Raw genomic sequence first — 27,872 nt, 5'->3', positions numbered from 1 at the left:
ACTATTGCCAATATGTTACCAGTACTAATACATTTATGTACATTTCTTTTTATAGATAAATCATATTTAGATATTTTCCTACAGGGAAAGTTAATGTCAATTATTTACTCAAAAGTAAAATTTAGTAAAACCAAATCAATACATACCTACCAGAACAGGTATGTAATAGGTATGTAATAGCAAATCATGGCAAGGATTCAGAGAAACTAAATCTCATGCATTTCTTTCAGCACTTAAAATTTCCTCCTCTTCCTTTTTGCTTCCATAGTTTCCAATGAGAAACTGGCACTTAGTCTTATTTGAGGCTCCCTATTTATGTCACACTGCTTCTTTTTTGGGGCTTTCTGAATTCTCTCTCTCTGGCATTCAACAGCTTGATTATAGCATGTCTTAGTGTGGGTCTATTTGGGTTTATTGTGTTTGGAGTTCATTGAGCTTCTTGGATGTGTATATTCATGGTCTTCTGTTAAATTTGGGAAGTTTTCAGCCATTATGTCTTCAAAAATTCTCTCTGCCCATCTCTCTTCTCTTTGCGGGATTTCATAATGAAGTTATTGGTACAATTGGTGGTGTCCCATGGATTCTTCAGGCTCTGTTCACTGTTCTTCATTCTTTCCTCCTACTTCTCAGACTGGATGATTTCAATTATCTTATTTTCACAGTCACTGTTTCTTTCTTCTGCCAGTTCCAATCTGCTACTGAACCCTCAAAGAAATTTTTTATTTCTGCTGCTGTGATCTCAGCTCTGTTTGGTGCCTTTTCATGATTTCTATCTCTATTGATCTTCTCTTTGTGTTCATCTGTCATTTTCCTGGTTTCATTTAGTTCTTTGTTCATGCATTTTCCTGTCTTTCAAGTATATCTAGGATCATTTTTTAACAGTCTTTCTCTGGTATGTATCAGGTCTGGTCTTCCTTGCTGATGGCTTCTAATGCTTTACTCTGCTCCTTTGTATGGGCCATTGTTTCTTGTTTCTTCCTACACTTTGTAGTCCTTCTCTGCAGTCTGAACCTTTTAACATTTTAACGTGTTTCATCTGGAATTAATCTCTGAGCTGTCTGTTCCTTAAGCTTGTCTGCAGCTACTGTCACCACAGAGATTTCCTTGATTACTAGGAATTAACAAAGAAAACACCTTTCCCAGAATTTGCATATTGGACTAGATGATAGCTCTCTTCTTCAAAGCTTACCTATCCTAAGAATGTTTAGAGGACCACTTGAGGAAAAAGCATCTGTTCCTCCTGAGTCTTTTCTGCATATGCATCTTGCCCTGAGCATACTCACACAGCAATAGGGAATTCCCCATGTAAGGAGACAGGAATGTCTCCATTCCTCTACAAAAGAATGTTTTCTCATGGTCCTGAGCCTTATACTGTATATCCCACAATTAGCAGTCCTCTTTCCCAAGCAGCTGTACTTTGACCATTTGCCCATAAAATTCTGTAGGAACATTCTGTGAAATACCTCCACATGCAGGCAGCTCTGGGATGGTGAGCCTGTGATTTCAGTCCTTCACACTGCCACAAGACAGACTGGCACAGGCATACTTGAACCCTAGTATCTACACAAAGGTTACTCTGCTCCCTCCAGAACTGATACCAGGGACATCCACCAGGAGCACGTCTCTGCACTGAGTAGGTATGGGGATTTGGGAGAGGGCAGCAAAGGTGCCACAAGATCCTACAGCTTTTAACTTGACTTTCTTCATTTGGAACTCATTCTGTTATTGCAACCCTTTATTTTTGGAGCTTTGAAAAGATGGTTCTGCCAGCTCTTGTTTGCTTCTTAAAAGCTTCTGTGGGGGAATGGAGCTCTGGATCATCTCACTCCACCATATTGAACAGGGTGAAGCTCACACATTTCTGCTGGGAATGTAAAATGGTACAGCCACTCTGGAAAATAGCCTGACAATTTCTTACAAAACTAAATATGTATTTACCATAAGACCCAGGAATAACACTCTTGGGCATTTATCCCAAAGAAATAAAACTAATCTTCACACAAAAACTTGTATACCAAAGCTAACAGCAGCTTCATTCATAATAGTGAAATACTGAAAACACCACAAATGTCCTTCAGAGGCTGAAATATCAAACAAACTCTGGTACATCCATATAGCGGAATACTATTCACCATGGAAAAGAACCACCTAGAGGGACCTCAAGGGCATTCAGCTTGGTAAAAAAAAAAAAAAAAAAAAAAAAAAAGTCAGTTTCAATGATGGAGTGTTCAATCTAGATTAGCGGTTGCCAGAGTGCAGAAACAGAGGTTGGGGGTGATGGAATACAGAGGTGGTATCAGGGTATTCCTTTGTCACAATGGGACAGTTCTATACTTATGATAATGGTTACACCAATCTAAATAAGGAAAAATATTACACACGAATGCAGTTCAAAATAAAATGGTGAAAATTCAGTAAGATCTGGAGTTTACAGTAATGTGCTAATGTCAATTTCCTAGTTTTGATATTGTACTATAGCTACATAAGATGTCATCATCGCCAGAAGCTGGGTATAAGGGACACAGTACTTGTGCCAGTTTGAATATACTGTGTCCCCCAAACGCCATTATCTTTGATGTAATTTTGTGTAGGCAGATGTAATCAGTGTTGATTAGATTGTAATTCTTTGAGTGTTTCTTTGGAATGCGCCCCACCCAGCTGTGGGTGATGACTCTGATTGGATATTTCCATGGAGGCGTGGCCCCACCCATTTAGGGTGGGCCTTGATCAGTGGAGCCATATAAATGAGCTGACAGCAGAGAGAAGTCAGTGCAGCTGTGGGTGATGTTTGAAGAGGAGCTACAGCCAAGAGGGACACTTTGAAGAAAGCACAGGAGCTGCAGATGAGAGACAGTTTGAAGACGGCTGTTGAAAGCAGACTCTTGCTCCACAGAAGCTGAGAGAGGACAAATATTCCAAGTGCAACTAAGAGTGACATTTTTGAGGAACTGCAGCCTAGAGAGGAACATCCTGGGAGAAAGCCATTTAGAAACCAGAACTTTGGAGCAGACGCCAGCCATGTGCCTTTCCAGCTAACAGAGGTTTCCCGGACACCACTGGCCATCCTCCAGTGAACGTACCCGATTGCTGATGTGTCACCTTGGACACTTTATGGCCTTAAGACTGTAACTGTGTAACCAAATAAACTCCCTTCTATAAAAGCCTGTCCATCTCTGGTGTTTCACATTCTGGCAGCATTAGCAAACTAGAACAGTACTGTACTATTTTTGCATCTTTTTGTAAGTCTATAATTATTTCAAATAAAATGTTAGAGAAAGAAAACTTATGACAAGTACTTAGTCTAATAACTATTAAACTGGGATTTATCTAAGAGATTCTCACTAGACTCTCTTCTCACTAGAATTCTGGGGGCTGGAATGATAAATTTAGGTACGCATGTAAATGTAATCATCATGGAATCTGAATCTTAACAAACTAGGCTAGCAAGGACATAAAGGAAAAGGCGATACTTTCCTTGAAGAATCCTTAGTTTTGCAACATGGATAGACAGGGTCATGGTTCTATTTAACTTTTATGCATTTTCACAAATTACCTTGTAACAAAACAATGCCTCTGGTAATATGGCAATAACAGTCTTAAATAACTGCTATGTCTCTAGCTAAGAAAACTCATTTACCCATAGTGTTTTCTGCCTCTATAAAAGGAACATAATGCAGTTTCCAATGTTTTAAAAGAGGAATTGTTTCAGAACACATGACAAATGAGATATTTGTGAAGCTGTTCATTCTTTGGAAAAGGACTCTATCAACAGATATTATTTGTATTTTTTTCTTTATTCATAAATATGAATGAACTACTATATCTCAATGAGTAAGTAAATTATAAACTCAAGAATAAATTAGACTTCCCAATTCCATGAACACATGGTCATTAGAAGTTTGTAAATTAACAGGGAAAGAAAGGCTACCATTACTGATCAAATCTGACCCAATTTTGCTCACTCCTCTTTGGAATTCTGCTAGTTACAGTGATTTAACCTCCAAACTGTAAGTTTCTTAGAAAGAACATCAGATAAGAAAGGTAGCAAAAATATTTATAAGAACCATGTTGTTGTTAGGAGGCCAATTTTAACAATTATTGTAACTATTAATTTATTATTTTTAAACTATTATTAACTATTTGATGGCAGAAATACCAAAATACATACAAAAAAGTTATGTGATTATATATTTCCAAGACCAATCAAAAACATCTTGGAGGGAGGCGGGGCAAGATGGCAGACTGGTGAGCTGTAAGTTTTAGTTACTCCTCCAGGAAAGTAGGTAAAAAGCCAGGAACTGCGTGGACTGGACACCACAGAGCAATCTGACTTTGGGCATACTTCATACAACACTCATGAAAATGTGGAACTGCTGAGATCAGCAAAATCTGTAAGTTTTTGCGGCCAGGGGACCCGCGCCCCTCCCTGCCAGGCTCAGTCCCGGGGGAGGAGGGGCTGTCAGCTCCGGGAAGGAGAAGGGAGAACTGCACTGGCTGCTCTTATCGGAAACTCATTCTACTGATTCAAACTCCAACCATAGATAGACTGAGACCAGACACCAGAGACTCTGAGAGCAGCCAGCCCAGCAGAGAGGAGACAGGCATAGAAAAAAAACAACACGAAAAACTCCAAAATAAAAGCGGAAGATTTTTGGAGTTCTGGTGAACATAGAAGGGGGAAGGGCAGAGCTCAAGCCCGAGCTCAGGCCCTGAGGCGCATATGCAAATCCCGAAGAAAAGCTGATCTCTCTGCCCTGTGGACCTTTCCTTAATGACCCTGGTTGCTTTGTCTATTAGCATTTCAATAACCCATTAGATCTCTGAGGAGGGCCGTTTTTTTTTTGTTTTTTTTTTTTTTTTAAATCCTTTTTTCTTTTTCTAAAACAATTACTCTAAGAAGCCCAATACAGAAAGCTTCAAAGAATTGCAATTTGGGCACGTCAAGTCAAGAGCAGAACTAAGAGAGCTCTGAGACAAAAGGCAATAATCCAGTGGCTGAGAAAATTCACTAAACACCACAACTTCCCAAGAAAAGGGGGGTGTCCGCTCACAGCCACCATCCTGGTGGACAGGAAACACTCCTGCCCATCGCCAGCCCCATAGCCCAGAGCTGCCCCAGACAACCCAGTGTGACGGAAGTGCTTCAAATAACAGGCACACACCACAAAACTGGGCGTGGACATTAGCCTTCCCTGCAAACTCAGCTGAATGTCCCAGAGATGGGAAGGTGGAGCAGTGTGAATTAACAAAGCCCCATTCAGCCATCATTTGAGCAGACTGGGAGCCTCCCTACACAGCCCAGCAGCCCAGAACTGCCCTGGGGGGACGGCACTCACCTGTGACATAGCACAGTCATCCCTCAACAGAGGACCCGGGGTGCACAGCCTGGAAGACGGGCCCACTTGCAAGTCTCAGGAGCCATACGCCAATACCAAAGACTTGTGGGTCAGTGGCAGAGACAAACTGTGGCAGGACTGAACTGAAGGATTAGACTATTGCAGCAGCTTTAAAACTCCAGGATCATCAGGGAGATTTGATTGTTAGGGCCAACCCCCTTCCCCGACTGCCCAGAAACACGCCCCACATACAGGGCAGGCAACACCAACTACACATGCAAGCTTGGTACACCAATTGGGCCCCACAAGACTCACTCCCCCACTCACCAAAAAGGCTAAGCAGGGGAGAACTGGCTTGTGGAGAACAGGTGGCTCGTGGACGCCACCTGCTGGTTAGTTAGAGAAAGTGTACTCCACGAAGCTGTAGAATCTGATAAATTAGAGATAAGGACTTCAGTAGGTCTACAAACACTAAAAGAACCCTATCAAGTTCAGCAAATGCCACAAGGCCAAAAACAACAGAAAATTATAAAGCATATGAAAAAACCAGACGATATGGATAACCCAAGCCCAAGCACCCAAATCAAAAGACCAGAAGAGACACAGCACCTAGAGCAGCTACTCAAAGAACTAAAGATGAACAATGAGACCATAGTACGGGATATGAAGGAAATCAAGAAGACTCTAGAAGAGCATAAAGAAGACATTGCAAGACTAAATAAAAAAATGGATGATCTTATGGAAATTAAAGAAACTGTTGACCAAATTAAAAAGATTCTGGACACTCATAGTACAAGACTAGAGGAAGTTGAACAACGAATCAGTGACCTGGAAGATGACAGAATGGAAAATGAAAGCATAAAAGAAAGAATGGGGAAAAAAATTGAAAAACTCGAAATGGACCTCAGGGATATGATAGATAATATGAAGCGTCCGAATATAAGACTCATTGGTGTCCCAGAAGGGGAAGAAAAGGGTAAAGGTCTAGGAAGAGTATTCAAAGAAATTGTTGGGGAAAACTTCCCAAATCTTCTAAACAACATAAATACACAAATCATAAATGCTCAGCGAACTCCAAATAGAATAAATCCAAAAAAACCCACTCCGAGACATATACTGATCACACTGTCAAACATAGAAGAGAAGGAGCAAGTTCTGAAAGCAGCAAGAGAAAAGCAATTCACCACAAAGGAAACAGCATAAGACTAAGTAGTGACTACTCAGCAGCCACCATGGAGGCAAGAAGGCAGTGGCACGATATATTTAAAATTCTGAGTGAGAGGAATTTCCAGCCAAGAATACTTTATCCAGCAAAGCTCTCCTTCAAATTTGAGGGAGAGCTTAAATTTTTCACAGACAAAGAAATGCTGAGAGAATTTGCTAACAAGAGACCTGCCCTACTGGAGAAACTAAAGGGAGCCCTACAGACAGAGAAACAAAGACAGGACAGAGAGACTTGGAGAAAGGTTCAGTACTAAAGAGATTCGGTATGGGTACAATAAAGGATATTAATAGAGAGAGGGAAAAATATGGCAAACATAAACCAAAGGATAAGATGGCTGATTCAAGAAACGCCTTCACGGTTATAACGTTGAATGTAAATGGATTAAACTCCCCAATTAAAAGATATAGATTCGCAGAATGGATCAAAAAAAATGAACCATCAATATGTTGCATACAAGAGACTCATCTTAGACACAGGGACACAAAGAAACTGAAAGTGAAAGGATGGAAAAAAATATTTCATGCAAGCTACAGCCAAAAGAAAGCAGGTGTAGCAATATTAATCTCAGATAAAATAGACTTCAAATGCAGGGATGTTTTGAGAGACAAAGAAGGCCACTACATACTAATAAAAGGGGCAATTCAGCAAGAAGAAATAACAATCGTAAATGTCTATGCACCCAATCAAGGTGCCACAAAATACATGAGAGAAACACTGGCAAAACTAAAGGAAGCAATTGATGTTTCCACAATAATTGTGGGAGACTTCAACACATCACTCTCCCCTATAGATAGATCAACCAGACAGAAGACCAATAAGGAAATTGAAAACCTAAACAATCTGATAAATGAATTAGATTTAACAGACATATACAGGACATTACATCCCAAATCACCAGGATACACATACTTTTCTAGTGCTCACGGAACTTTCTCCAGAATAGATCATATGCTGGGACATAAAACAAGCCTCAATAAATTTAAAAAGATTGAAATTATTCAAAGCACATTCTCTGACCACAATGGAATACAATTAGAAGTCAATAACCATCAGAGACTTAGAAAATTCACAAATACCTGGAGGTTAAACAACACACCCCTAAACAATCAGTGGGTTAAAGAAGAAATAGCAAGAGAAATTGCTAAATATATAGAGACGAATGAAAATGAGAACACAACATACCAAAACCTATGGGATGCAGCAAAAGCAGTGCTAAGGGGGAAATTTATAGCACTAAATGCATATATTAAAAAGGAAGAAAGAGCCAAAATCAAAGAACTAATGGATCAACTGAAGAAGCTAGAAAATGAACAGCAAACCAATCCCAAACCAAGTAGAAGAAAAGAAATAACAAGGATTAAAGCAGAAATAAATGACATAGAGAACAAAAAAACAATAGAGAGGATAAATATCACCAAAAGTTGGTTCTTTGAGAAGATCAACAAGATTGACAAGCCCCTAGCTAGACTGACAAAATCAAAAAGAGAGAAGACCCATATAAACAAAATAATGAATGAAAAAGGTGACATAACTGCAGATCCTGAAGAAATTAAAAAAATTATAAGAGGATATTATGAACAACTGTATGGCAACAAACTGGATAACGTAGAAGAAATGGACAATTTCCTGGAAACATATGAACAACCTAGACTGACCAGAGAAGAAATAGAAGACCTCAACCAACCCATCACAAGCAAAGAGATCCAATCAGTCATCAAAAATCTTCCCACAAATAAATGCCCAGGGCCAGATGGCTTCACAGGGGAATTCTACCAAACTTTCCAGAAAGAACTCACACCAATCTTACTCAAACTCTTTCAAAACATTGAAAAAAATGGAACACTACCTAACTCATTTTATGAAGCTAACATCAATCTAATACCAAAACCAGGCAAAGATGCTACAAAAAAGGAAAACTACCGGCCAATCTCCCTAATGAATATAGATGCAAAAATCCTCAACAAAATACTTGCAAATCGAATCCAAAGACACATTAAAAAAATCATACACCATGACCAAGTGGGGTTCATTCCAGGCATGCAAGGATGGTTCAACATAAGAAAAACAATTAATGTATTACAACACATTAAAAACTCGAAAGGGAAAAATCAATTGATCATCTCAATAGATGCTGAAAAAGCATTTGACAAAATCCAACATCCCTTTTTGATAAAAACACTTCAAAAGGTAGGAATTGAAGGAAACTTCCTCAACATGATAAAGAGCATATATGAAAAACCCACAGCCAGCATAGTACTCAATGGTGAGAGACTGAAAGCCTTCCCTCTAAGATCAGGAACAAGACAAGGATGCCCACTGTCACCACTGTTATTCAACATTGTGCTGGAAGTGCTAGCCAGGGCAATCCGGCAAGACAAAGAAATAAAAGGCATCCAAATTGGAAAAGAAGAAGTAAAACTGTCATTGTTTGCAGATGATATGATCTTATATCTAGAAAACCCTGAGAAATCGACGATACACCTACTAGAGCTAATAAACAAATTTAGCAAAGTAGCGGGATACAAGATTAATGCACATAAGTCAGTAATGTTTCTATATGCTAGAAATGAACAAACGGAAGTGACACTCAAGAAAAAGATACCATTTTCAATAGCAACTAAAAAAATCAAGTACCTAGGAATCAACTTAACCAAAGATGTAAAAGACCTATACAAAGAAAACTACATAACTCTATTAAAAGAAATAGAAGGGGACCTTAAAAGATGGAAAAATGTTCCATGTTCATGGATAGGAAGGCTAAATGTCATTAAGATGTCAATTCTACCCAAACTCATCTACAGATTCAATGCAATCCCAATCAAAATTCCAACAACCTACTTTGCAGACTTGGAAAAGCTAGTTATCAAATTTATTTGGAAAGGGAAGATGCCTCGAATTGCTAAAGACACTCTAAAAAAGAAAAACGAAGTGGGAGGACTTACACTCCCTGACTTTGAAGCTTATTATAAAGCCACAGTTGCCAAAACAGCATGGTACTGGCACAAAGATAGACATATAGATCAATGGAATTGAATTGAGAATTCAGAGATAGACCCTCAGATCTATGGCCGATTGATCTTTCATAAGGCCCCCAAAGTCACCGAACTGAGCCATAACGGTCTTTTCAACAAATGGGGCTGGGAGAGTTGGATATCCATATCCAAAAGAATGAAAGAGGACCCCTACCTCACCCCCTACACAAAAATTAACTCAAAATGGACCAAAGATCTCTATATAAAAGAAAGTACCATAAAACTCCTAGAAGATAATGTAGGAAAACATCTTCAAGACCTTGTATTAGGAGGCCACTTCCTAGACTTTACACCCAAAGCACAAGCAACAAAAGAGAAAATAGATAAATGGGAACTCCTCAAGCTTAGAAGTTTCTGCACCTCAATGGAATTTGTCAAAAAGGTAAAGAGGCAGCCAACTCAATGGGAACAAATTTTTGGAAACCATGTATCTGACAAAAGACTGATATCTTGCATATACAAAGAAATCCTACAACTCAATGACAATAGTACAGACAGCCCAATTATAAAATGGGCAAAAGATATGAAAAGACAGTTCTCTGAAGAGGAAATACAAATGGCCAAGAAACACATGAAAAAATGTTCAGCTTCACTAGCTATTAGAGAGATGCAAATTAAGACCACAATGAGATACCATCTAACACCGGTTAGAATGGCTGCCATTAAACAAACAGGAAACTACAAATGCTGGAGGGGATGTGGAGAAATTGGAACTCTTATTCACTGTTGGTGGGACTGTATAATGGTTCAGCCACTCTGGAAGTCAGTCTGGCAGTTCCTTAGAAAACTAGATATAGAGCTACCATTCGATCCAGCGATTGCAATTCGCGGTATATACCCGGAAGGTCGGAAAGCAGTGACACGAACAGATATCTGCACGCCAATGTTCATAGCAGCATTATTCACAATTGCCAAGAGATGGAAACAACCCAAATGTCCTTCAACAGATGAGTGGATAAATAAAATGTGGTATATACACACGATGGAATACTACGCGGCAGTAAGAAGGAACGATCTCGTGAAACATATGACAACATGGATGAACCTTGAAGACATAATGCTGAGCGAAATAAGCCAGGCACAAAAAGAGAAATATTATATGCTACCACTAATGTGAACTTTGAAAAATGTAAAACAAATGGTTTATAATGTAGAATGTAGGGGAACTAGCAGTAGAGAGCAATTAAGGAAGGGGGAACAATAATCCAAGAAGTACAGATAAGCTATTTAACGTTCTGGGGATGCCCAGAAATGACTATGGTCTGTTAATTTCTGATGGATGTAGTAGGAACAAGTTCACTGAAATGTTGCTATATTATGTAACTTTCTTGGGGTAAAGTAGGAACATGTTGGAAGTTAAGCAGTTATCTTAGGTTAGTTGTCTTTTTCTTACTCCCTTGTTATGGTCTCTTTGAAATGTTCTTTTATTGTATGTTTGTTTTCTTTTTAACTTTTTTTTTCATACAGTTGATTTAAAAAAGAAGGGAAAGTTAAAAAAAAAAAAAAAGAAAAGAAAAAAGACAAACAAGGAAAAAAAAAAAAAAGATGTAGTGCCCCCTTGAGGAGCCTGTGGAGAATGCAGGGGTATTCGCCTACCCCACCTCCATGGTTGCTAACATGACCACAGACATAGGGGACTGGTGGTTTGATGGGTTGAGCCCTCTACCATAAGTTTTACCCTTGGGAAGACGGTTGCTGCAAAGGAGAGGCTAGGCCTCCCTGTATTTGTGCCTAAGAGTCTCCTCCTGAATGCCTCTTTGTTGCTCAGATGTGGCCCTCTCTCTCTGGCTAAGCCAACTTGAAAGGTGAAATCACTGCCCTCCCCCCTACGTGGGACCAGACACCCAGGGGAGTGAATCTCCCTGGCAACGTGGAATATGACTCCCGGAGAGGAATGTAGACCCGGCATCGTGGGATGGAGAACATCTTCTTGACCAAAAGGGGGATGTGAAAGGAAATGAAATAAGCTTCAGTGGCAGAGAGATTCCAAAACGAGCCGAGAGATCACTCTGGTGGGCACTCTTACGCACACTTTAGACAACCTTTTTTACGTTCTAAAGAATTGGGGTAGCTGGTGGTGGATACCTGAAACTATTAAACTACAACCCAGAACCCATGAGTCTCGAAGACAGTTGTATAAAAATGTAGCTTATGAGGGGTGACAATGGGATTGGGAATGCCATAAGGACCAAACTCCACTTTATCTAGTTTATGGATGGATGTGTAGAAAAGTAGGGGAAGGAAACAAACAGACAAAGGTACCCAGTGTTCTTTTTTACTTCAATTGCTCTTTTTCACTCTAATTATTATTCTTGTTATTTTTGTGTGTGTGCTAATGAAGGTTTCAGGGATTGATTTAGGTGATGAATGTACAACTATGTAATGGTACTGTAAACAATCGAAAGTACAATTTGTTTTGTATGACTGCGTGGTATGTGAATATATCTCAATAAAATGATGATTAAAAAAAAAAAAAAAAACACTAACAGGCACATGCTACCTAGCCCCTATGCCACACAGAAGATAGGACAAACTAGCCCATAGGGGTCGAAAACGAAAAACCAGAGTTGTAAGAGAATTCAGACTTTCTTTTAGGTATTCTGCCAGTGATTACACCATCGACATCTTGAAGGAGGTAAGAGATGTAATTTAGAACTGCAGAGCTGGAGGGAAATTTAGAGATTATAAAGTCCTATAACTCCTCATTTTAAAGGAGGTAACTGAGGCCCAAAGAAATCAGGAGGTCTACTCAAGGCCACAAAGAGGACATCTAGCATTGGTGGTTTCTTTCCCCCTATATAATGATAAATATTTCTTCCAGGACCTTAGTCACAATTTTTTGTAAAGGAAAAATATTCTATTTAAAATCCATCAGTCAACCAACCAACCAACCAACAAACCTGATTGAAGCTCCTTGTGAATGTATGTGTGTGGACATAGTATGTATCCCTCCATATTCTCCTTTCTGCTCACAGAGACTGGGGTTGGGCATGTGGGGAGGGAATAGGTGATGCCTAAGAATCTGTGAGCCTGTTATCAGCATCACATAGAGCGTTGAGTTTCCTGCCAAGAGCATTCATTATTCCTTGAGAATTGCTGAGTAATATGTAGTTAGATAGGGGGCAAAATAAATTTCAAAATTATTCTGAGATCTTCTTTTGCAACTTCCATTCATAGTTTTCATTCATTTTTATGTATCCTCATTGCTAACACTGCTACAAAATTTTGCATTTCTATGTTCATTTGGGTTTTATGTTATAACTTATTCATTATGAGAGTAAACATAATTGGTAACAGATTAACACTTACTGTAACTACTAGTTGAATAATAGCAATTGAAAGTAGTGTACATTGACACATTTTGAAAGATCTAAGTAAGATCAAATCACCTGTAATGTGCCCTTATTGACATGTCACTATTTCCATTTTGGCACATTTTGGGTTGGGCCCCAAAACAAAACAAAACAAACCAGAATCTGTTTCTTCTGGGTGTACGCTTTTTTCCCCCACTCCCTGTGCCTCAAATGGTCACAAATAGCTGATTAACTTTTCTTAGAGAGTAGCTTTTTAAGGATGAAATAAAGTCTCATAGAAGTACCATGGTGTCATTAACCTACTTTTTCATGTACACACACCTCTCATCTCACACAAATTGTATAGTGTTACATAAGTTGTATTGAATACTGGTGCTTACTTCCCAAGGGCATCTTGTTCCCCTAAACTGACACCAACCTATTTGTTTTGTAGCCTTTATTTTTCTAATTCTCTAATAAGATTAATAATAAATTTGAATATTAAGATATTTTTGAAGAGCTCAGAGAACTTGCTTCAGACAAAAGAAAAAGTGCTTAATTACTAGTCTTAAAATTGTGTCCCTACTGTGAATAGATTATGAAGCTACAAATTGCATGTGCAGCTTGGTTTTCAAAAATCAGCTTTAATGAACTGTTTCTGGGAAAGCTACAGTATTGTAACAATTTCCCTAAGAAACTGTATTGTTGGGTTAAAGCTACATACATATTTAGTGTCCCAAGTTAGAAAGTTCTGAAATAGAAATTTTTATAATGCACTACATATGCAGGGATCAGAGACCACCCTAGTAAGACCACTGAATAAAAACAATTACCACAAATACTTTTGTGTCTACAAGGGCTTAGGCATTTTCATTATTAAAGCAAATTGACTGATGCATATTCATTAAAAATTCATATACTGTGAAGGAAACCCTGGGAGAGGGGTCTTTTTCCTCTCTCTTTCTCTTCATATAACACACACACACATTTTTCCCCATAACAGGATCCTATATAGATAGGATCACTTAATCTGATATATTCTTAAGGCAGAGTGATTAGTTTAGGAAGAAATCAATAAACCCCAAAGAATCTGTCTTGAACAGTTGTCTGACAGATGGAGGAATGCTAGAGGACACTTCTGCTCATGGTTTAGGGGCTGAAGGAGGAAGAAAGGGAAGAGAGACAGACTTACTCTAAAAGGAATTTAGTCAACTTATATCTTGCCAATTCTTGTAGGAATTCTGTGATTCTTCCCTCATCAATATTTCCCCCAAACAAGCAACACCAACCCTCTCTTTTCTCTCCTTTTTCACTTGGAAGGTTTACTATGGTGAAAGTTAATTTTTTCAGCTGTAGGTATAAAGGCACATTACAATATCATTTAAAGCTATTTAAGACATTTCAGACTTAGAAAGATGGTTTTGATTGTTGATTGCTCTGTTATCTTCATAGTTAATGAGAAATGCTGTTATTCCATTTTCCAGTTGTAGCAATGTTGGCATAGGGGTAGGTGATGATAATGTATGTAATGTGTTCTTGTAGATTCCCTGCTTCCTAGGTGAAATTGATTATGATAGGGCTGATATTCTCAGGATGCTTAGAATTTCATCTGACTCAGACTTAGTACACATTACGAAAACAAAAGTGGGTGCTGGGCAGGGAGGAAGTGAAGGTGAAAGATAAACCACACTAGATCAAGAAGACTGATGGAAGATAAATTCACTTGTGAGGTTTGGACTCATCTAAACTGCTTGAAAATATTGACCACCAGCTATTAGAGAGTAGGGTAGCTAATCAATACTCCCCAACTTTGGATCTTAGTCTTTCATATGACATGTTATTGTAATAAATGAGACTTGAAAGGAAAAAAAAAAAAAAAAAAAAAAAAAAAAACATCTTGGAGACTTGGAGAGTAATGATATATTTTAAAGTAAACATATTTAAAAAAAAATAATAAACAATTAAAATATATGAAGTTTTAATTTTTGGGAACTTTCTATTCCCAACTATATATGTCTGTGTGCTGCATGTGTATAATATTAGCAAGAATGTAAATTCTAAGGAAATGCAAAATAATTTCTACATCAGGCACTAATTACTTAATAAAAACTCACTGACCAGAATTCTTTCATCAAGGATTTAATTAATTGTCACAAATTCATACCAACCAAACTCTTTCCCAAAACTCAAACTCCTGATTCATATATTTTGACAGCCTACTAAGTATCTCCACCTAAATGATTCTCATTCAACATATACATACCTAATAGCCTGGGGGCCCTCCCTGCCCTGGTCTTCCTCCCTCACCCATTCCCTGAAGCTAGACAACTGGAAGTCATCTCAGCCTCCTTCCCCTCCTTTCCAAACAAATTCAATACACTTCCTCTCAAATCTATCTTCTTCTTGCTTCTCCTGAGCTATCATCACTATCTGATAGTGATGATAAAATATCCAGCCTCTGAATCTATATTCCTGACTTCATTCATTTAAAAAAACAGCTTTTATAGCAAGCGCCTGACTTCATTCCATACCTCTCAAATTATTCCTTAAACTGTATTGTAAGAATGATGTGTTTTTCTAAAAGCTAAATCTGATCTTGTTTCTCCCTTGCTTAAAACTCTTCAAATGACTTCCCACTGTCTACAATTCTTCCCAAAGTGTGAGCCAGAGAACAAAGTTCTGTCAATAGACTTTACTATCTAGAGAACGGGGGGAATGATAAACTAATAAGAACAGACAAGATACTGAGGGTGAACTTAATGATATGGAAATGCTCAGGTGTGACTATGGGTTGTTAATTTTCTTTTGGTATGGTAGAAGCATATTGGAAGGAATGAAGTTATTTTAGGATATTTGTTTTTCCAATTGTTTTGTTTTGTTTGGAAATGTTTTTTTATTTGATAAATAAAGTTAAAAAATAAATTGATGTTACCACTAGTCAAGTAAGTTTGAGAAACGTCAAAGTAATTGAGAGCATTCAATATGCATATGAGCACTGTGAATGCACACAAGGAGGACATGCGGTATGCAATGTTTCCCTGATTTATTTAATCTATGAACCTTTCTTCACTGTGGATCTCATGTGACTAGTATTCCACAGAAAATTCTTTGGAAAATGCTGGCCTATAGGGTGACTTCTAAGCTTTTGTGATTTAATCCAGTAACTTTTTTTAAAAAACAGCTTTATTGAGATATATTTCATGTAACATAATATTTACCCATTTACAATATACAGTACAGGTTTTAGTATATTCACAGAGTTGTGCAACTATCACCACAATGTAATTTTAGAACATTTTCAACACCCAAAAAAGAAACCCTGGACTCATTAGCAGTCGCTCCCATTTCCACCTTCCCCCTTCTTCCCCTTAGCCCTAGGCAAGCACTAATAAACTTTCTCTCTCTAGGGTTTTCCTATTCTGGATATTTCACATAAATGGAATCATTATCTCTGGCTTCTTTCATTTAGTTGTAGCATTTATTAATACTTCATTCCTTTCTATGCTGAATAATATTTCATTCTTTCGATATATCAGGCTTTGTTTATCCCTTCATCATTTACGTTGTTTCTACTTTTTGGCTATTATGAATAATGCTGCTACAAAGAAGATTTTATGCGGTTATATATTTTTAAGTCTCCTGGATACATACCTAGGAATGGAACAATAGGATCATATGGTAATTATGTTTAACTTTTTAAGGAACTGCCAAACTGTTGTCTAAGGTGGTTGCACCATTTTACAACCCCACCAGCAGTGTACAAGGATTCCAATTTCTCCACATACTCCCCAATACTTGCTATTGTCTGTTGTTTTCATTTTAGCCATCTTAGTGGATGTGAAATGGTACTAAGGTAGTTTTGATTTGCACCTCCTTAATAATTATGTTGAGGATTTTTTTTATGTGCTTATTGGTTATTTGTATATCTCGTTTAGAGCAACACCTATTCAATAGTTTGCCCTTTTTTTAATGGTGTATTTGTTTTTTCAATGTTGAGTTGTAAGAGTTCTTTATATATTTGGAAACAAATCCTTTGCCAGATAATCAATTTGCAAATATCTTCTGCCATTTTGTGGTAAGCCAACAATACATTAACATGTAAGAATTGGTTTTAATTATATAAAATAGTGAGAAATGCAAATTTTAAAGAAATATAAAATATAGATGATTTTGAATTATTGCTAGAACATCTCTATCACTTGAAGCTTTCCTGGATGAAAAAAGGACAGAATTACAGCTACTTCAGCAAAAACTGTACATGGGAAAATATCATGCATGTGAACATAATCACGGCAATTAACCCAGGTCTGCTTCACCATCCATCTTCAGCTCCTGCCACTATCCCTGTTCCTTCTCTCTTCACTTTATACTCTACTAATATTAAACCATGTGCAGTCCCTGAATTAATAGTTTCAAACCATCTTGCCTTTCCCCATGCCATTCCCTCACCCTAGAATGCCACCCTCATTCTTTCCCAATGTGGTTACCTCCTAAATGCCTACTCATCCTTCAAAGCTCTGTTTAGGAGGATACTTTTCCTCTAAAGTATTTCCTGAAAGCTCCTCTTCTCGTTTCTCTTACCCAATCTACTACTTCTATATTCTGAATGTTTTGCTCTATGGCTTCTATCAAATGGATTATTTGACATAAGCAATGTAAGAATGCTATTTCTCTACTACTAGCCTGTGTCCTCCCTGAGAGCAGAAAATATGTAATTCATTTTCTTAATCCCAACAACTAAATTTGCAAAGGTGAGAAATTAATATATGAAGATGTGTTCATATAGACATTCATTTTCCCACAAGAATGGTGTCTTTAATTGTTATAAGAGTCACTTGGAATATAAAATTTACTTAATTGTCACTTAACAGCAAATTTTGAAGGACTGCTATTTCATTTATTAAGAAATTCTCTTTAATGGCATTATAATATTAAAAACTAAAAAGATTAGCTTACCCCTTGGGAAGATGGTTGCTGCAAAGGAGAGGCTAGGCCTCCCTATGGTTGTGCCTAAGAGCCTCCTCCCGAATGCCTCTTTGTTGCTTAGATGTGGCCCTCTCTCTCTGGCTAAGCCAACTTGAAAGGTGAAATCACTGCCCTCCCCCCTACGTGGGATCAGACACCCAGAGGAGTGAATCTCCCTGGCAACGTGGAATATGACTCCCGGGGAGGAATGTAGACCTGGCATCGTGGGACGGAGAACATCTTCTTGACCAAAACGGGGATGTGAAAGGAAATGAAATAAGCTTCAGTGGCAGAGAGATCCCAAAAGGAGCCGAGAGGTCACTCTGGTGGGCACTCTTACGCACACTTCAGACAACCCTTTTCAGGTTCTAAAGAATTGGGGTAGCTGGTGGTGGATAGCTGAAACTATCAAACTACAACCCAGAACCCATGAATCTCAAAGACAGTTGTATAAAAATGTAGCTTATGAGGGGTGGCAATGGGATTGGGAAAGCCATAAGGACCACACTCCACTTTGTCTAGTTTATGGATGGATGAGTAGAAAAATAGGGGAAGGAAACAAACAGACAAAGGTACCCAGTGTTCTTTTTTACTTCAATTGCTCTTTTTCGCTGTAATTATTATTCTTGTTATTTTTGTGTGTGTGCTAATGAAGGTGTCAGGGATTGATTTAGGTGATCAATGTACAACTATGTAATGGTACTGTAAACAATCGAAAGTACGATTTGTTTTGTATGACTGCATGGTATGTGAATCTATCTCAATAAAATGAAGATTAAAAAAAAAAAAAAAAAAAAAAAGATTAGCTTACTTAACATACCCATCCCTATACTCCAGAAATAGGTTACTTCCTTAATGCCACCAACCTTGTCCTCCCCTGTACTTCATACAGCTCTCTTACCCAAAATCAGCTCAGTATATAACCCTCTTATTCCATAGCAATAAATCGTAGGAAGATTTTACCAGATGTCTATCTAGAAGGGAAAGAGCAGCAGCTTTGTTCTTCACTCTTTCCCTCTCTTGCTATTCACACAAATAATACACATATACACAACACATGAATAGTTTCTGAATTCTGATGAAGAGTTGAGCAGTGTAGTAGAGCAACAGAAGGAAAAAAGAAACTGCATAAACTACACCCACTTAACAACAAAAGAATTCCAAAATTCCACTGAAATTAAAGAAGAGATGCAGAGATCTGGTAATTTAACATAACTTAGGACAGAAGTAGTAATAAGAGAGAGTAGCAGATATACTGTTGGAAGAGAAAAAGTACTAACCAGAAGATATAAGAGAAAAGGCAGTGGCTTTCTAAGTATCACTGTCATATATTTAATTTTCTCCTCAAAACTTAGAAAAGGAATGTAGAACATGAAAACACATAAAAATCAATAATCACAAAGACAATGACAATATTCCATACTTGTGTGGTGATGGCCATGTTTCTGGATCCTGAAGTACCACACCAAGAGCATAAAGGACAAGAGTCTGGGGGAAAAAAATATCAGTCTAGTTAGCCAAGGCCTAATAGAGACAAAATGACTCCAAGAAAGCCAACTTAACCTAAATGTTCATTTAAAATAGATAATGAATACAAAATAAAAGTATAAAATAATAGAAGAAAACATAGGCCTTTATTTGGGTGTTCTTATAGTGGGGACGGCCTCCCTAAGCATGTCACAAAACCTGAAAGCCACAAAGGAATAGCAGACTTATATATATCAAATTACATGCAAATTTAAAACCTATATCCTGTTTAAAAAAAAAAAAAACACTACTATCAACAGTAGAAGACAAACAAGACACAGGGAAAATATATTTGCCATATAAGTGATGGAACTGATACTCCTAACATAAAGACATATAAACCCACTAGAAAGAAGAATGAAAGCTACATATAATTCACAAAAGAAGGAATATTAACTGCTAATACAGGTATGAAAAGTTGCTCAGTCTCTCCAATGATCAGCAAAAAGCAAATTAAAATAATGAGATAATTTTTCCTATAAGTTTCACAAAATATATGATTCAAAAATCCAGAGGCAATACAGATTGGAGGGAAAAGGCAGTTTGCATTGTTGCTGAAAGTATAAACTGCCTTTTGGAGGACAGTTTAAATTTAACATCTATGTGCAATTTGACTCCATACGTCCATTTCTAAGACTCTATCCGAAACCTATATAAGTATATACCTCTAACAGTACAAAAATTAATGTCAATCTAAATTTCCATTAATGGGGACTGTTTAAATTATGATACATTCACACAATGGAACACTATACAGCCATTAAAAATAACGAGTCTGATCTATATGGAACGTTAGTTGGTACTAACAGCTGTGGTACTCATTTAAAAAAGAAACTTGAGCAATATATGAAGAATAACCTTTCACATATATTCATTTAGGTTTAAAAATGTAACATATATATGTATATACACACACACAAATGAAGAAAAAGTTCTACGAAAATACACATCCAATTGTTAACAGCAGTACCCCTGGAAAAGGGTAACTTTCTTTTTATATCGCTTGAATTTTAAAATGAGTACATGTTATTTTATAATTTAAAATGTGCCTTTAATTTTATAATAGGTAACATTTATTGGGTGCTTTGAACAATAAAATTTAAAATACAAGCTAAAAAATACTGAGAAGAATAAGTGAATGAGTTAAACATAATTAATGTTTCCCACCTTTCTAGGAATAATAAATTGATCAATCTTTCCTTCAATATCTTGAAGCCAGGCAGAAATTGGGGTTAGTCTGGCAGTCCGAACAGTTTCATAAAGCACTCGATGGCAATATCTATTAAAAAAAAAATCTTGGAAGATGTTTATTTTGGGAGAGGCAGTTTGAAATGTTCATACATTTAGTAACTACCACTCAACAACTTCTATAACCTTTCTAATTTGAAATATTTTCATCACATTTTTTAAAGAGATAATGTATTAGAGGTAAATAAATTGTATGTGGATAGAGATTTAAATAAATAAAAAGCACCCATAAAAGCACCAGAAGAAAACAATATTTTTATAACTTTTTAGTAGAAGATCCTTTATTTTTAGCATGACACAATATCAGAAATCATAAAGAAAAATATAAATCATCTAGTTAAAGAAACAAGTTTTTAAAATATTTTCAAACATCCTAAGTAAAAGGAAAAGACAACTAGGAAAAAATATTTACATTAAACATATCCTTAATGTATAAAAGCTCTTTAAAAATCAGTAAAAGGATCTCAAACAGATAACTCTATGCCAATGTTTATGGCAGTGTTATTCACAATAGTGCCAAAACGTGGAAACCACTCAAGTATCCATCAATAGATGAATGGATAAATAAAATGTGGTACATACACACAATGGAATATTATTCAGCAAAATGAAGTTCTGAGACTTGAATCAATACAAAAGAACCTTGAAAACTTATGCTCAGTGAAATAAGACACATAAAGACAAATATTGCATGATTTCACTTACGGTCTAGAAACAGCAAATTTGTGGAGACAATAAGTAAATTAGAGATTAGCAGGGGTGGGGGCAGGGAGAAGGAAGGAGTTTGTTTGGTGGAGTGTTTGTAAATAAAATTAATTTTTCAAAAAATCAGTAATAAACACTCCAATAGAAATATGGACAGAGAACACCAAGAAGCAAATCACAAAAAAATACAAATGGCCTGGAAATGTAAGAAATAACACTCAACCTCATGAACAAATGAATTACAAATGAATAATTAACAAATGAATAATAACAAATGAATAACAAACAAATGTAATTTTTTTTTATTTAGCTGACAAAGATGAAAAAGAATGACAATGGGCAATACTAAAATAAAAGTGTGGGGGAAAAGATACTCTCATATCCAGTTGGTGGAAGTATAAACTGATACATCCTTTCTGAAAGATAATTTGGCAATATATGTAAAATATTAATGGGCATCACAATAAGAATAAAAGCTAAAATGTATTGAAATCTTGCCAGGAGCCAGTTCTGCTAAGCACTTTGTATGCAGAAATCTCATTTAATTCTCACAAAATCCCCACGTATGCTATCATTATTCTAATTTTATGATTAAAAAAAGAAATGATGCACTTGCTGAAGATCAAACAGCAATAGTGGTATTGACAGGATTCAAATTTACTGTTCATAATTGTTATCTCTTAACAGCGAAGTTACAAAGGACCTTCACCTTCTACTTCATATATTTCTACTTCATATTATAAAAACTTCAAAAATATGTTTTACTTTTATAATAGAAAGTTATATTTTATAGTTATGTATTCAATGTAATAAATAAAACTTCCTACATTTTAAAGAATCTGTAAAGACACTTCCCTTGAAACCCACAGCTTCTATTTCTTTCCAATGGCTGTATCCTATTCTTCAAGGTAAGGTTACTTACTACCCAATCTCTTAGATTTTCAATACCCCCTAAGCAGTCACAGCTGTTATTTCTCTAAATCTTTTTTTTTATTAAGATAATACTTTCATACAAAAAATAATTTTATCTGAAATGTTTGATGAATTTTAGTTAATGTATACAATCATGTAACCACAACTACAAAGAAGAATATAGAACAGTTCTCTCATATCAAAAAGCTTCCTAATGCCCCTTTATAGTTGATCACCTCTCCATTCCTGGTCTCAGACAACCACTGCTCTGCTACTTTTCACTTTTCTAGAATATCACATGAATGCAATAAAACAGTAGATCATCTTCCGTGTTTGACTTCTTTCATTTAACATAATGAGATTTATTCATGTTGTTGTGTGTATTAATTTTGTGTTCCTTCTTATTACTTTAAGTTCCATAATATAAATATACCACAATTTGTTTACCCATTCACCAGTTGCTGAATTTTTGGAATGCTTCCAAGTTTTGGCTATTTTTCAATAATGTTGCCATGAATGTTCATATGCAGGGACATATGTGGACATTATGTTTTCATTTCTCTTGGGTAAATATCTAAAAGTGGAATTGCTGAATCATATGGTAATTACATGTTTAACTTTATATTATAATGCCACACAGTTTTCCAAAATGGCTTTACCATTTTGTATTCCCATTAACAATGTATACGAGTTCTACTTACTCCACATCATTGATGCTATTTTATACAGGCTAATATAAAGGTTTCCCACAGCTATTTTATAATTTTTTTACAAATAGATTAAATTATCCATTAAAATATGTAAGTAAATCTTTTCATGTCCTATAAAAATATGTAAATGTTAACATTAGCGTTAAATTAGTTAAACCAGTCTAAATTTACTTTTTAATAATATCCTCTTCCTTTTACTGTATTCTTACCTGAGCTGTTCAATTTTCTCTGCAGTAATAGGACCTTCCCCAAAAACTTGATCTATCTCTTCACATAGTTTTTTCTGAACTTCTTCAGAGGTGGTTAAAAAATAGATTGCCCAGGTGCATACTAGGTGAAAAATTATACTGATAGCAATGACAATAGTTAACTCATGTTTTTTATACCAAAAAATTGATGTAAAGGTTCACTCATGTACCCTAATCATAAAATCAAATGACCAGGAGATTTACCTATAAATCGATATCCTAAATTTTACTAGTAACAGCAGATACAGCAGCTCATGAAGTAGGGCCAGTTATTCCTTCAGACAGTGATTCTGAAAAATCAACTGGAGATTTGGTTGATGCCAGAACCCCTTGGCACAGATTCTGATTCAGTCGGTTTGGGCTGGAATTAGGCATCTATACTTTTACTAAAGACCACAATTATTTTGATGAACACCAAAACTGGAAAACCACCTGCTTATGGTTTACTTTTGTATAAACTACCTTATATTCATGGAGGAAATGAAAACACAGAAAAATTACGTAATGACCATAAAACAAAGGAAATGAAGTAGTGACCTTTCCTTTAGAAATCCATTGGGATTATATATATTCAAAGAACTGAACCATCTGAAGAAATACTGCTTAATTTCCTAGACAATGCTTGAACAAACACTATTTAGAACTCTACTTTTTCTGTCAGGTACTGTTTAAAATATGCTTATAAGTCATTTCTTACTACTCTTTAAATTACCTATTTCCTGGACTAAGGGGTAACTTGAAATTTGTTTCATAGTTGTTTTTGTTTTTAAATGTTTGCCTGATTCACCTACTACCCAATTCCTATGTCTGGAAAAGACATAATTCACTTTCTGCACTAAATATTATCAATATCAACAGCTACCTGGTGCTCAACTATATTGATAATTTACCCATACTAGCCTCTCAAAACGAACATAAGTCACTGCCTGTCCTTACTTTTTCTACATACGCTTCTTTATTATTATGGCTTCTGAACAAACTATAGAATTGCTATTTCACAAATGATGTGAAAACTTGGGTACATAGCGTACAACATGAAGTGGAAGTACAATTTTATAATATACGGCAACATAAATATTAAAAGGTTTAGCAGAAGGACTTGCACATGGTAGGCATTCATACCTAACTACGTTATTACTTAAAGTTAATAAACTGTATAAGCTCAATAACCTCATAAATTGGTTCTTTTGTACAACTCTATTAAAAAAGTATGTCTGTGCATGGTATGTGAATATATCTCAAAAAAATTTAATTTAAAAAAAGAGAATATCTGAAAAAAAAAAAAGGTCTGAAGATAGTTCAAAAATGTATTTTAAGCCATTCAAAGTTCTGTAAATACAATAGTGAACCAGATACAGTTTCATGATCTTGGAGGTTATCTAGTAGTAAATTCTCATTTTATGAAAGGAGAAACTGCAGCAGCATCTTGCCCAAGGCTAGTCATTGGCAGATAGGTTTCCTGCCTATCTTGCCACTCTAAAACTTTTTTACCTAGGGTAAAAAAAAAACAAAAACAAAGGTACCTGAGTGAATCAACCCTTTAAAACAAAATAAAGAAAGGGGAGAAGGGAAATTATAAAAAGATTGTGCCGTTTCCTTCATTTAAGAGTAGTTTTACCCTTGTACATTTTGTAATCCATCTAAAAAAAAAATCAATTTGTACTTACATTTTGCAGTTAGTATGCAACCAGCCAGAGAAAATATCATACTGTCTTCTAGGATCTAGGAAACAACCAAGTACAGAAAGTGTGAAATGTAAGATGGTCTACATTAGGTTGTACTAAAATCACCCACAGTAAGAAGTTAGAATCATGGAATGGAAAAAAGACTATATTATTTCTTTATGATGTTTCACTAAAACAAAATCTGTGTAATGTGAAAATCAACCTAAATATTGCATCACCTTTTTGATGCAATAAACATTTGCTGGTAATATGACTGGCTGATGATACACTTTGGCAAACTATCTCAGTTCTATCTGGCCTGAACTGGTACAGCAACAAAGCCTCAAGAATAGTGGAGAAGAGTCTGCCACTCTTCTGAGAGTTGATGCAATTTCTGCACATAGACAGACGTACCCAGAAAACCAACCTGTCTATAAGGAATTAAAAGTTGACTTGCATGTGTAGAATGGGGCAAAAAACTTCTATAATGAAGAGTTGTGGCAATGATGGCTCCATTTCTATCCTTTGCCTGCCAACACCACAAATGCAGTGGTGTGCTGGGGGTAATAGACATACACTGTGAACAAGCCAAACTACCATATCTGCCCATGCAGGCAGAGTGGCCTAGCTCCACAACATGCACCAGCAGTACAATATTACAATATATGGTAACATAAATATTTAAAGGTTTAGCACAAGGACTTGCACATGGTAGGCATCCTCTTACAGGATCAGAGAATTTTGGCTTGGTATTTGCTTACCCAAATATTAAATAACATACGGCTGCTTCAAAGAACTAAATAAAGGGACACAAAGTACTTGTACTACTTATGTTGCATAATAAAAAAGAAGAGAAGCCCTTGAATTCCAGGAGGGCATCTGGATTAAAGTGAATGAAAACCATGCTCAGTTTGTGTGTGATTATTTTTTTATTTGATAAACATTAAACAATTACATCACCTGCTGGTCATTAAGATTCCCCTGTATTAAGGAGTCAATGAAAATATGGTGACTGAAGTTCCTTCCTTTTTGTTCTTTTATGATTTTCTTTAAAATAGATTCTAGTTGCCTAAGGGCTAAGAGAAGAGAAACAGAAAACCTTAGAATATAAGTATTTCTGAAGACAACTTTTTTTTTACAATTCTGAACAATTTTACTATGTGCAGAATAAATTGTTCAAAGGTAAAACAGTGGTAACCAACAACAGCGAGGTAATTTATATTTAAACTCATTTACTTTTTCTTTCATCTTTTTGTTAAATTTCACATACAAAAATGCATAAAACATACATACACAGTTTAAGGAATAATTATAAAGCACACACCTCCATCACCACCTAGGGCAAAAAGTGACATGATGCCAGCAAGAAGCCTGCAAACACTTATCCCCTCTCCCCTGATGTTACCTACCTTCCTTGTAAATTCTGTCCTCCTAACTTCATTCTTCTCCCAGGTCATGTATCACTCATTTACAGACAGAAGTAGATGCGAAATAACTCCCAAATTTCTATCTCTAGTCAGGACCTCTCTCCCCTAACTCTACAAAAATGTATCTAAAATCCAACTCAAAATCTCCATTTGAATGTCTGAAGCATATTATACACAGAATAAAGAAAACTGAACTCTTGTTCACCTCCTCTTCCCCCAAGTGGATCTTCCCTGAGTCTTCCCCATCTCATAATCTCATTTTCCAGCTATTCAGGCCCCAAACCTTGATGTCTCCTACTCTCTTATACCCCAAATCTAATCTGCCAGCCAATGTTGGTGGTTCTATCTTCAAAATTACAAGATATCATTATTACTTACACTGGTGTTCATCACCTGGTCCAAGCCACATTACTGTTTTTGCCTGGTTCACTGTAACAGCCCCATAATTAGTCTGCTTCTGCCGTTGGCCCCAATAGTCTATCATGGCAGTCAAAGTGACCCTTTTAAAACTAAACTCAGACCATATCATTATTCCTTTGCTCAAAACCTTCCAGTGGCTTCCTATCTCAAAGTAACAGCTTAACCATACCACACCTTATAAACCATACAAAATTTGCCCCTCCACCCAATCTCAATGACCTCATCTCCTTCTATTCCTCTTCTGATTCACTTCATTCCAGCCACACTGGCCTCCCTGTTATACCTCAAATACAACAGGAAGAGTCCTATTTTAAGCAAAGGAAATTGTACATAGAAGGAGAAGCCATGGGACTTTGCAATTACTTTTCCTCTACCTGGATTCCCTTTGACATCCAGATAACCACATGATCTGCCTGACTGGTTTCCTCATGTCTTACAAGCATTTATTCAAAAGTCACATTCTCAGTGAGGCCTTTCCTAATAAACTTATTGAAAATGGCAACCTCTACATTCCCTGGTATTCCCTATCCCTCTTCCTAGTTTTATTTTTCTCCATAGCACTTATCACCTTCTAACACACTATACAATTTAATTATCTGCCTCTTGCCACAAAACAGTAATTTTTGTTTCACTCACTGTGCTGGTTTGAATGTATTGTGTCCCCCAAACGCCATTATCTTTGATGTAGTCTTGTGGGGCAGACATTTTGGTGCTGATTAGATTTGCCTGGAATGTGCCCCACCCAGCTGTGGGTGGTGACTCTGGTGGGATACTCCCATGGAGGTGTGGCCCCACCCATTCAGGGTGGGCCTTGATCAGTGGAGCCATATAAATGAGCTGACTCAAAGAGAAGGAAATCAGTGCAGCTGTGAGTGATGTTTTGAAGAGGAGCAAGCTTGCTAAAAAGGAACATCCTGGGAGAAAGCCATTTTGAAACCGGAACTTTGGAGCAGACGCCAGCCACGTGCCTTCCCAGCTAACAGAGGTTTTCCAGACACCATTGGCCATCCTCCAGTGAAGGTACTCGATTGCTGATGTGTTGCCTTGGACACTTTATGGCCTTAAGACTGCAACTGTGTAACCAGATAAGCCCCCTTTATAAAAGCCTGTCCATTTCTGGTGTTTTGCATTCCGCAGCATTAGCAAACTAGAACACTCAC

The 27,872-nt window shown here is 36.7% G+C and overlaps 1 protein-coding gene across 2 annotated transcripts in view; it reads right to left on the bottom strand.

Moving 5' to 3' along the window:
* LOC119544340 (cytochrome P450 20A1) overlaps positions 1 to 27,872 on the bottom strand; it is a 122,501-nt gene that overhangs the window by 23,063 nt on the left and 71,566 nt on the right. For both annotated transcript variants that reach the window (XM_037849741.1, XM_037849742.1), the window contains 5 exons: positions 25,826 to 25,941; positions 24,869 to 24,923; positions 23,163 to 23,283; positions 20,546 to 20,657; positions 19,275 to 19,339 (listed from right to left, as the gene is read on the bottom strand). In XM_037849741.1, coding sequence (XP_037705669.1) covers positions 19,275 to 19,339; positions 20,546 to 20,657; positions 23,163 to 23,283; positions 24,869 to 24,923; positions 25,826 to 25,941 — 469 coding nt within the window. The remainder of the gene's footprint in view (positions 1 to 19,274; positions 19,340 to 20,545; positions 20,658 to 23,162; positions 23,284 to 24,868; positions 24,924 to 25,825; positions 25,942 to 27,872) is intronic.

This window comes from Choloepus didactylus, chromosome 9 (assembly GCF_015220235.1).
Source record: "Choloepus didactylus isolate mChoDid1 chromosome 9, mChoDid1.pri, whole genome shotgun sequence".
Taxonomy (NCBI): Eukaryota; Metazoa; Chordata; class Mammalia; order Pilosa; family Megalonychidae; genus Choloepus; species Choloepus didactylus.
Note: the sequence above shows the minus strand (reverse complement) of the source record. Positions and strands in the feature narration are given on the sequence as shown.